Consider the following 12567-nt stretch of genomic DNA (forward strand, 5'->3'; position numbering starts at 1 on the left):
TTATGTTATAAACAGTAGAAACTAGCGGAAAAAAATGCAGCTGAGCCCATACTTCTACCCAAAAAGGAGCTACAACACGACCCCACTAACCAATCTGGAAGCAAAATATGCCACGTTGAACAGAGAGGCTACTGCACCTTTTTGTGCACGTACAGCCATCCCAGTTGATAGTCCAGTCCAACAAGACTAGTATGCTTACTCTAAAATGGAAGGTTAAAAATAAAAAAACCCCACAGCTTAGTCCAACTCTCTTAAGAGTTTAACGTTCTCCCGATATTCAGCTAATGGACTGTCCTGTATGTCAGTTACCTTTGATTTAGAAAGTACATGCTCACATTTCTCACTGTTTCTTTAATTAACTCCACCTCTGAGCTTTCTTCTTCTTTTAAAACCACCACTACTTTCTTATAGCAATAATTTCTCCTAAGATCTTTCACTCTATTCAAAACATTTCTGCATATATACTGACTGTAAGGGAGATACTGGAAACATGAGCAAGTATCAGCCAGGGATAACACATCTACATATCCAGAAATACAGAGACCACAAAAACAAGTATTCCAAGCTTTGAAAAATGCTTTCTGTACATCCAGGTTAAGCTCAATTACTTTAGAGCTGTGTAATCATCAAAGGAATCACATCTATGGAATTTTATTACCTGCTGTCTAAACTCTCACTAATTCAGTCCAGCAACAGCTGGCCTTCTTTGCACAGAGCTAACTTGTGCTTAACTTGTTGTCCACCTGGATTCCCAGGTCCTTTTCCTGCAAAGCTGCTTCCTATGCTGAAGAGACTTCCCAGCCAAGAAGTCACAGTATCACTGCTGCTGGAGAAAGACTGCTCAGTCACACATTTCCAATTGTATCACCAGACTGAGAGTTTGCAGGCTGCACCCAGACCTGATCACGAGGGGTCCCCCTCCCTGCCTGGCACATCCAATCCTGAGAATGGCAACACAGGTCACCCCAATCCAAGTGTTCATGGGAAGGAGCTAAATGACCCCATCACTGTAATCTACAATATGCTATTTAGCATCTTTAGCACAGAACTGCAGCTTCTGTGGAAGCCAAAACCTGAAGTGAGGACAGTCACTGCTTAGCTGTAACTACAGCTTTGGAGTAGGAACCCGGAACATACCACAGCAAGACCCTAGATGTGGTGGAACTTCAGCCAGAGACGCTTAATTCTCTCTAGACTACAGGGACAAGGTACTACAAGCCCAGAAATGTCGAATTCAGATATTCAGATGGAAATTACAGCAGGCCAAAGTAGTCCAACAGTTGCCAGTCCAGTTAGAGAGTGTTTCAAGTTTGTTTTGGTTTTTAAACGAGCAAGATCTGGCCTTTCAGGTCTCTGGTTTTGTTTGCTTTTTTACCTCCCCTCTAAACTACTGAAGCGTCAGGTTAGTTACAGAGCCAAAGAGATAAGGGAGCACAATGCCAGAAGAATTGCCCAGAAAACCCGATACATCTATTTGCTCAATGGCTGGAAGGATTCAATGAAACACAAGCCTAGCTGCAGGTTTTCAAGCAGGTCCACCATAGCCTAGTCTATGGGAAGAGTCATTTTACTTGTCTGCAGATGACAGAGGATATCCAAAAGGGAACAGTAATCCACACACCAAAGCTACTGAGCAGCCAAAGCTGAGCAATCTTACCCATAAGGTCTTTGGAGCATCGTGTGTCTGACTTACAAAAGCAGGATAAAGGCCCTGTGTGCAGTGGAGTGTAAGTATATCCTATAGATGGTACAGTTTCTAAATGAGACATGTTAAATGGTGACAGTTTAAAGTACTTACTGCTGCCCAAAAGCTAAGCCTATATTAAAATGTCCAGTGCATACGGTTCACTTCAGGGAAATCTATCATTCAGGACAGATAAATCCTCAGTTACACTCACCCAAATGATTTTGCCAACACTTTAAACTTGCTTCCTCAATGAAAGGTCTTGCAACAGTTATATCCACTTGGCCACGATCGTTGACAGGTAGCGTCACTTTGAAAACTTCCTCTAAAACCTGTTTTTTACTATGGATCAGCTCTGTCCACACTCTGTTTATGGCTTTTAAAAGAAGTTGGCGACCTGTATAGGTACAAGATCACAAACAGCAAGCTCTCTACAGTGCTTACAGAATTGGTATTTTTACAGTAGTGAACTAAACTTCTGCAGTTACACTCCAGGATCTTCCACTCCTGCACAACTTGTGAAATGCCTCTGGCCAGACTGTCTTTTTTGCCATTTATATCCTATCAGAAAGTATCTAATAGTTAATTTTGGCTATTTTTTCCTCTGTGAATCTGAAACACCACCTCTGATTAGTTGTGATTCTTCTCCTGCATCCATTTATTAATGACGTAAGATTCAAAAAAATCTTACAGAAGTATGGCTATAAACACATACATAATTCCACATATACATTATGCTTTAATATTTTTACATATGATTGTGTGCATAAAGTACACAACTGGAATAAGTATTGCGTATATACATGTAAGAAAAAAAAAAAAATCATCACCGAATCCTTTATTCCACAGCTAGTTCATAAATTTCCTTTGAGTGAGAGATCCTGAGGTTGTCACTAAATAATAATTTTAGAGCCTATACCAATGAGTTCTTACCTATGCTCATGTAAGACCCAGCTGATACAAAACTATGGTGCACACTTAAAATGAACCATTCCTACTGCATTTAACTCAGTGCATATAAAGCAGTATTTATAATTCTAGTATATGTCCAGAATACAATGAAGAGCTCTTGCTATTTTAACAAAACAGTAACTTACCCTGGATATGTCTGTCTTGGCATTTCTAAGTGTTTTTTCATCTATTTTTTAGGTATTTTTATACACACACACACCCCCACACACCCCCACACACAGCCCTAAGAGTAACTGGGGTAGAAGATTAGTGATGACAATACAGAAGTGGCATTAGGAGACATCTGTGACTTTGCCACTCTCTGATTACCTTCGCTGACATCTTGATTGTAGACTCCATCTGGTTCTATATCAGAGGGAATCATAATGTGCCAAGTTGTCATCCTGGCTTCTGCTTCCAATCCAAACCCATCGACGTTGCTACAAATACACAATGAATTAACGACTAGAAAAAAAAAAACCCAACAAGCTAAAGCATTTGGTTCCCTGTGACAGTATCACAAAGATTAATATGTGCTACTACAGCAACGTATCTTCATTTCTGTCCACTTAGGTTCTGATCATCTGCAGTCACAAGCTGCACTGAAGGTTTATGAAAAATGACATGCCACGGACACTGACGTCACTAGAGGAAGATAGCAATATTTGAAGAAATGCAAAACAGATGAGGCCACAAATGGAAAACATTAGGGTTTCTGCTGCTGATGCTTCCCAAGTGTCTTTGGATGAAACACAAGTTGTACAACTTTTTGGAAAGAGAAAATGAAATGCCAGGCAGGTTTGCAGCAATGCAGGAAAATGGGTGCCTACAGCATTTGTCATGGGCATCTGATTTAAAGCCTGACTGGACTTACTCCAGTGTTATATAGCCAAGTACTAAGATATGGAATTTGTATGAAATGATTCAATAGACAATAAATCTAGTGACAGGTACCTTCAAATATTAATTACTTAGCACGAGTGTTTCTTTCTACCTTGAAAACACTTCAAATTATCAAAGCATAACAACAAAATGGTTAGGTAAGCACTTGTGACAGTATTTTAAAATACCTCTGTAAAAGTAGGTTACAATGTTCTCTATACCTGGGCTCTTCAAACATAATTCTTTTTCAAAATGAATCATTTAAGCTTGCTTGCATCTCACTGGCTGGAAAATTATAAACAGTTACACAGAATTTGCTGACTTACAAGGTGAGTGTCACTGCTTAGAGAGAACAGGTCATTTTAATACTTCACAGCCCTGGTTCTGGAATGACCTTCTGTCTAAGATACTTACCTTCCCACATGCAGATTAATCAAGCAGTGAGCTAGGCAGCTGATGAACTCTTGATCATGATTTCCAGGTCCCAAAATTAAGTTTCTGTTCACAGTAAGGACCCTTAGGGAATCAAGGAGAGCCACTTGCTGAGGAACAGTTTTGTGTGCCCTTGAGAACTGATACAAGATGGTCCTGTTCAGGCAGTGATAAATAGCATCCAGTGATAGTCCCTGAGATCTTCTTTTTGACTGATGTGAAGTAAAAAACCATGATCAGACAGTAGCAGAAAATCAATTTACTGGCACACAATCTTCCCCTGAATTGACCCATGCTCATTTTTCAAAATCGGTATTTTACTAAAAGTGTCAACAATTCCATGAATTTCAAGGACTAAAATGACATTAATTAATGATGATACACTTAGAATTTTAACATCTATAAAGATACTGCTGATTTTTAACAATAAGAGTCTTCTAATAATCTCCAATAAAAGTGCATGAGGAAGCTTCCCAAAAATGTCAAGGTAAATCTAGGAAGCTTCCCAAAATTTATGTGAGGTAAATTTTGTTGTTTATCTGGGGGAATTTCTAAAAAAAATAAAATAAAATAAAATAAAATAAATAGTATCATGTGAAATCAGTTTCTACTCAACGGCCCCATATTAAAGCACTCCACACTGACAAGATGAGCTAGGAAAGCTCAGTAAAGAGAGAGAAAACCTGGGGAACAAAAGCATGCTGCTGTGCTGACCTGTGTCACTAATGGGTTACTTAGTGACATCATTCGATGGGCTTTAACGTAACCCGCAAAAATGTTTCTGCAAGCAGGCTAATAGAAGAACACTGTTACCTGAGCAATGAGCTGGATTATGAATTCCACAAGAAGTTTGGATTCTTTGTTGAACATGCCCTGCCAAAGCTTATCTACCACACGCTGTGTAAAATAAAACACATTGTTCACCAGCACTTGGTAGCTTCCTCCACTCGTTATAGGCAGAGATGCATCTTCACCTAGGTAACGAAAAAACCCAAAGTTTTCTGCATTTATCAAAACCCCACATCTGCATAAATACATTCACCTTAGTCTGTGCTTTCTAGAATTCTGTAAATCAGAAGAAGACTCAGTCAGAGAAAAAGCTAAAACCTCACTCACAGCTTTCCTACAAGGATCTTTGATGGTAAGCAAACATTTGAAATCAACAGTGACAAAGACTAAGAAAGTGGGGGCTGGGGCAGGAAGAGTCTAGAAGAAACAGTACTCCTATGATCCTGAGGCATCATATTTATCTCTGGTCCTCCTTTTCAACTGGAGCTCCATGTGTGCAGAACCACCTGTAGCTTTTTTAAATTATACTTCTACTCTTTCAAAAATAAAAGAACCTTGTAAACCACCTTGAGATGACAAGTGGTATCAGCTGGCATCACTTCTCCCTCATGGTGCTTCGCTCAATAAAACTAAGTCAATAGGCATCAGCTGCGTATGTCTGCACATACATAAATGTCAGTCCAGCTATATTAAGAGAAGCTTTATGGAAGCACTTGCACTTTTCAAAACACCCAAAACCCCCAAACAACCAAACAAAACCCTCAAACGATCAGTGGTGTTGATTTTGTTGGAAGTTCATCTACACTTATTCACTTGTTGCCTCATCTGCACGTAAGCCAACTGATAGTATCACATGTGGAGGAAGTTGGCAAAACCTCGAAGAACACATGACTGGGGAAACTAAAGTCCTGTTCCTGAGCTGCACAGATGTACTTCTAAGGGCAGGAGACTCTTTGAAGAACCTGACCCAAAGCTTCATGTAACGTGATTCTGGATTTATTTTATAAATGCACTGCACCCACAGAAAAACAAATTGTTGCTGTGGCAAGAAAGGGGGAGCCTTACAAGCACTTTTGAACAGAAATGCATGCCATCCAATGACATTTAGGATGGAGACAGAGCAGACAGAGCTCCTGGGAAGTCCAGCAGGCCACCATGAAATCAGATTGGGCACTGTAGCAGTGATATTCCTACAGGCCACCTTCACAATCATCTAAACCCATGCTCTGGTGGGACAGCCTACCCTACTGACATCCAGGTTACAAGCTTCTAATTCTCCTCCTGTCCATTTATTAACTGGATCAATGGAGTGCTAATCACAGAGGCTTTTTCTGGGGTGCTGCATTCATAATAAAATTACAGTAAAAGGAAACAGAAACAAAGCAAACTTTTACAAATGGATGTCCCACCCGTGATAAATGGACTGTAGTTCCAGTTCATCTACTAAGACAAGAAGGACAAGAGAGATGATGCAAGATTCAGTTTCAGGTCTTTTTGATGTGACTGAAATTTGTCTGGCTTATATACCCAAAAGATTCATGCCATATAGTTCTTTTGAATAAGCTATTTTACGGCTTCGGCACAATCAACATAGTGAGGGAACATGCAAGCACAGCAACACCATTTACACCATTACACCAAGGAAAGGAAAGGGCAGGGGAAAAAAACAGAAAAAGACATAAAAGACAGTCACAGAACGCGAATAAAAAAAAGTTAAATATTCAAAACCCTTTTTCTCAAATCCATAGATTGATAATTAAACTTTGCTATATTACCCAATAAAACATCAGCTGCAAGTAAGTGGTCCATCACTCCATCCAAAACGTATGTCTGAAACTCTTTCTGCTGTGTTCGTGTTGATCTTTCAGGAGAAGCCTGATAATAGAAATACAACATTAAGAAATGAATATCACTGAGTGCGGAAAAGAGGGAGGAGGAGAGTGTTCTAGCTGAATGTCTCTTCTCTCAGCTCTCAGGAACTGTTTTTTTTTCTTTTACGAGTCTGTCTCAATAAATAAGTCTTGGCTTCATCTAAAAATTTAAGAATGCACGTCAAGTATACATTGGCTGTATGCAGTCTTACAGAGTAGGTATTATTCCTATTTAAATCCAGTAAATTTGCCTTCTGCTGTAACAGGAACTGGAAAAGAACACATTCTGAAAAGGTGCACAAATCTAACTAAACATAAGGTTAAGTTGTGATGATCTCAGTTCACAGAATCACCTCCTTCAGTAAAGACAAGTGGGACAGATCAAACACGTAAGTGTATCATCAATCCTACAAGGGGTTCTGCATATTACTACAGAAGCCCTGGTACAGTAATATAATAGATGGATGTGCTAAACCTTTCTAATTTCCTTTGCACTTTAAAGGCGAAAATGACTTTATCACCTTGTGTCGTTCAATGCATACATAACCATACCTAACCGAATGATCCATTTAAACTGTCCTAGAAAGCAATACAAGATTAAATCAACCTGCTTTGTCTCGCCCCATAACAGTTTAGCAGTGTGTACATACCCGATTCTCTGTTTATGCTAAGCAGCCAGTAACACTAGTGAGCGATAACAGATTACGACAGCAGTAAACCAACTGCAACTAAATGACGATGGCCTTAGATATGCTTCCTGATGTTTGGGTACAACTGCATCTTTTGACAAAGCATTTTTTGCTTTGTGACAGCAAAGACATGCCCAACTGCCTCAGGAAGTTTGTTTGGAAATATACAACATTCCTACAGCTATCAAAAAAAAAAAATAATCAGGGAGAGGCAGCAACTCACAGGTGAGGTAACAAACAGGCAGGTTAAGGGAGAATGTGAATTTATGTGAGCTGAACATTTCAAAATATATAATCTGAAAGAGGTGTAGGCAGCTAAACAGAAACTGAACTTTTCACTCCCTGCCTCCTCATTAACAGAGGGATGCTTTCTGCAGGTGTCACGAACTTTAAAAGATAATATACAGGAAGATAACACAGTTATTTTGTGAATTTTTATAGCATATGGCACCATATGTCCTGACACTTGTTTCTGTCTAATACGAATAAAATAGAAGCCTTATTATTTCTGTAGTAGGGACTTGCAGGGATTTTATATTTTCAATGAAGTCAACACAGCTGTCATTATCTGAAAGGTGTTTAACAAATGAAGCATACTTCATAAAACCAAAACTTGATGAAAACTACAACTTCTCACGCTGCACTGTTGAACTGTTATGATTCAAAACCTGTGTTTCCAGACCAAAAAAGATATTGGCTAAGATGACAAAACAAGTATGGCTGCTCTAAAGTGAGGACAAAATAGAAATCAAACCCTGACATGGCATGCTCAGCAGCTAGCAGAGTCATTTGACTGGCCAAATGAAAGTTAAGGAAAGCACAAACAAAAGCTGTAGTAGGGCTGTGGTATGCAGGGGAACACAGCACAGCAACAAGAAAGCCAGGTAACCAGCATGCAGACTGGCAGCTCTAGCACCTGAGATGGTCACCAATATACACAAATGCTGGGGGCAGGGGCATGGAGAAGTCCAGAAAACACTGTCAAAGCAAGGTTGAGATAAACCCTCTGCATTTGCTTTCTTAGTTTTTCCAAGCTGTTAATGAAAGGTGAGCAAATTATTATTTATGGCACACTAGTGTTCCTTTTTCCCTGCCTGACCTCTTATTCCATGACAATTTACAGGATTCTGCTGAATCCCGAGTCATCATTACTCTAACTTTGAAAGGTAAGTAGAGGAAAACATTTTAGGAAATAAAGTGTCACAGTAAGTTCAAATAATAAAAATGAAAAAAACACTCCCAAAGAAACTGTACCTCTAGAAGAAGATCTACTAGTGGAGTCTGTTTGCTGGCTGGTGTGAGGCATAAGTTATCAATTATCAGCACACGCATGAAGTCAAACACAAACTTCTTGGCAGGATGGTTGGTTAGGTATGTCTTGGTGCCAACATTGCAGTATTCTGATTGGCTCCTGTTCATGCCAGAATCAGCTGCAAAGGCTTTAAACTCTTCAGCTGGGGACCCCACTTCATCATCAAGATCAGTGACCTGTGAAAAAAAGCATGTTAAAACCCTAGAGATCAGCAAACCAACAGCAGTCTCTTTGCAACTCAATTCTTTACTTGTCTTTCTAAGGCCATTCACATTTTGCTTCTTAAGAAGCCTTTTTACAAGATTATGTTCAGGATCAGTTCCCTAATACACAACAGGAGTTGTGTATTGTATACACACATTTGTAGGATGTGTAAAGTCCCCAAGGCAAACAGTAATCAGTGAAGACTGGCATGAGTTACATGAGCTAGAGACCACATTTCATTTCACTTACCCACAAGTAGTACTTGGGCAATTTCTAGATACTTTGCAAAAATATTTTTTTTTTTGGCAATCAGAAAATTTATGTAAAAAGTTATTAACTAAAGCAGATACAATCAGGACAGAAGCCACCTAAAAAAAGGCTATCAAGCTTACATGACAAAACAAAAAAGGAATTGAGCCTTTTCTTAATAGAATACCTTCACAGTGCAGTTATAGGTAAGCCAGTTTCCCCAAATCTCTAAACAAAACAACAGGTTTCCACAGCTTTCCTGTTTCTGATAACCAAGAATCTTTGGGGGGCTAGCTTTAAAGGAGGCTGTAACAAAAAGCACAAACAGCAATGAAAGCTGTCAAATCCAGAAGACTGACTGTTTTTATGTAACACCCTCCTCCAAATGCAAAAGGAGACAATATGATTTCCATCAACAGGCTTATTGCATCACCAGCTTACATGTGAAGTAACCAAATGTTGTGAACATTTGGTCTGCTCTCCAGTAGGAGAGTATTCCCAAGAAATTAAGAGAAATGCGAACGTGTACTGCTTCTGGTTTTAACGGCAATCTCAGAAAGGCTGAAAGATCAGTTAAGAATTTTCTCTCAAGGCTGAATTTGGGTTACAGTATTTTATTGTGGGAATCTGGCTGTTATTCATCTATTTCACAAGGGATTAAATAGTTCTGCATATTCGGACAGAGACAAATGCTGGAGGAGTAAACCAATTTGGAAGTCAAGAGAGCCCTCAAACAGTGAAGAGCTTGAGTTGTCAGGCAACTACAAAAAGTTAAGAGACCTAGTAGTTAAAAGTAAAACCTACTCAGAGGCACAAGGCTCCTCTAAAAACGCTGTACAGGTGAAGGCCAAGTCAGCATTACCACTTTATAAGTGGCACTTCTTTTGAGAGAGACAGCATTCCTACCATCTACTTGAAGTGCAAGTTTAACTTAAAAGCAAAATAAACTATTTTGATGAGAGACTCATCAGCACACACCTTTAAAAACTGTTATTGACAACAGAAAGATAGCATGCAGCCAGCAAGTATTAAGTACTGTATCATACCCTCCCTAGTTCTAGGACTTTCAACCTGTAGGCTAACTATCTTTCCACATTCTTAATAAAATTATTTTTAGATGTTGGCTAACAATAACTGTTTGTTCCCTTTCCATTCATATTCTAGAAATAATACCATTTTTAAATGCCACTAAGCTCAAAGAATACTTCAGGCACCAATTCACACCCTCTCCTGGCTTGAACTCAGTAGTTCCAGCTAATACAAGAACACTGTTTTGTGGCCAAGCCACAAAAGAAGAAATGGGAAGTGGGAGGAAAAAGAAGTTTTAGATTTTATCACATCCTCCAGAGCAGAAGAATGAAAGCACAGGCTGCTTCCCTTTCTTTTGCTTTTGTAAATCTGAGCTAACATTGTTCATATGACTGAAAAGAGTCCACTAGAAAACAAATAAACTGTGTACATTCTCCCTAAAATGCAGTTTCTGGTGTCACTGCACAGTAACTGCCCTTCAGCTGAACATGCACTTCTCTCGGTTCAAAACCCAAGCACAAAACATCGAGGCCAGCCTTTACAACGATCAGAGCTTTATTTAGCATGACTGTTAATTTATAAATCCACATTCAGGGGAAAATGAACAGCTAAGTAGTTGCATTTCCTACCATCTCAGAGTAAGGTCGTATGTTGAAAGGAAACACTGTTGCTGCCAGCGCACACAGGAACTCTGGACTCATCCACAAGGAAATGAGGTCCGGCACATTGTGATACAAATACCGAAAGAACTGCATCAAGGTGACTGGATATTCTCGAAGCCAAGAGCCTTCTTCCTCTGACTGCCAAGGCTGGGTTGAAAAACAAACAGCACATTAGCACAGATGGCACTAACTGACGAACGCTCATTTCAGAAAGGAGCTGCAGGAAGAGGAGCCATAGGGTGAAATATGCAATCAAACATGGTCAAACATGCAGTGAAAGACATGATCATCACATGTGATAAAAGATGCGGCCAAATGTGATCAACCACGTGGACAAGCACTTTTTTAAACGAAGCAGAAATAAGTAACTGAACATGTGGCCAAGCACATAACCAAGTGTGAAAAACGCATCAAATGTGTGTTGCCGCACTTGTCAGAACACATGACCAAACATGTTTCTAGATGATTTCTGAGGACAGTGTCTGAACATACGACCTAATATCTGATCAAACAAGTGACAGAAAATGTGTTTGAGCACATCACTACCACGTGACAAACCTGACCCGATGTGACAGAACGTATGTCTGAGTATGTCACCATACAATGGACACCTGATCAATCACATGACCAAACACATGGCTAATCTTGCCTCCAGAATGTGTGACAAGTGAACAAGCCAACTTCTAACACCTAAACCGCCTGCCCAAATCATGTGCCTGCAACAGGTGACAACAGAACACATGTCCAAGTCATCACAGACATGTGACTGAACATACAACAGCACGTCACCGTATCATAAATGCATGAGAAACATGTAGCTGAATATACCAAACATTATAACAGGCCACAAGTTGCAAGCCCATGAGGAAAGGTAACTGGACACATGACTGAACATGTGATAAACCTACAGCAGTAACACACAGCAGCCTAACACATGACAGTAACCTATGCCTGAGCACGTGTCCAAGCATGTCACAAACAGCAGACTGATCACATTTACAACACACGATTGATCATAAGACAAAACATGTGTCCTAACATATAATGGTTCAAAGCATGTTGGTAAACACGACCTGACTCAGGTCAACCTAAAATGTGATGGCACTGCTGAACATACACCTGATGACACAGAACCAGACAGCAAGGCAAGAGGCAGCGTATGCCTCTGAGCATGTCACAAATGTGTCTGAATAGGTGAGGACCAAACACATGACAGAACAAAGCACCAGCAAGAGACAAAACACATGACAACGGGAATGTGTACCACACACAGCAGGCTACAAATACATAACCAGTACCCACGTCCAGAAGATACTTCTGAACATGTTAACGTGGGAGGGAGATGCAAACAATGCTTCTCAGAGCATACTGCAAACACATAATGACCAAACAGGTGACAACGAAACAGGTCCTGCTTTTCAACACTTCATGAGATAATAGTCAGCATGTAACACACTCTGGCTCCAAGGAAATATAAAATTTTCCTACTGTGAAACCAACTTTCACAACTTCTGACATTAGATTCAAAGATTAGAAGACGACACGTTTTTCTGATGGTAAATTCATTTCTTTCAGCATGTGGCTATTAATAGTCGGGGACTTGTCTGCACGTAGAGGCTTCATGCATGAAATCCATAATTCACATAGCTCTGAGCAGTTGGGATATAGAGTCTCAAATGTTCCCCCATGATGTTAATCAGCAAAGAAATTCAATGACCTCTGCCAAGGGCATTTTATCCTTCTGCTTTCCTGTTTTGTTTTAATTGCAGCAAAACACAAAGCCTAGCCTTTTTGTGAAAAAGCAGCATTAATT

General features: G+C 39.8%; 1 protein-coding gene across 5 annotated transcripts in view; it reads right to left on the minus strand.

Annotated features, from left to right (window-relative positions):
- Positions 1-12567, minus strand: part of WDFY3 (WD repeat and FYVE domain containing 3) — a 185216-nt gene that overhangs the window by 32818 nt on the left and 139831 nt on the right. For all 5 annotated transcript variants that reach the window (XM_055722688.1, XM_055722701.1, XM_055722682.1 and 2 more), the window contains 7 exons: positions 10722-10901; positions 8553-8786; positions 6514-6613; positions 4763-4923; positions 3932-4161; positions 2966-3075; positions 1899-2081 (listed from right to left, as the gene is read on the minus strand). In XM_055722688.1, coding sequence (XP_055578663.1) covers positions 1899-2081; positions 2966-3075; positions 3932-4161; positions 4763-4923; positions 6514-6613; positions 8553-8786; positions 10722-10901 — 1198 coding nt within the window. The remainder of the gene's footprint in view (positions 1-1898; positions 2082-2965; positions 3076-3931; positions 4162-4762; positions 4924-6513; positions 6614-8552; positions 8787-10721; positions 10902-12567) is intronic.

Source organism: Falco cherrug, chromosome 1 (genome assembly GCF_023634085.1).
Source record: "Falco cherrug isolate bFalChe1 chromosome 1, bFalChe1.pri, whole genome shotgun sequence".
In the NCBI taxonomy this organism is placed as follows: Eukaryota; Metazoa; Chordata; class Aves; order Falconiformes; family Falconidae; genus Falco; species Falco cherrug.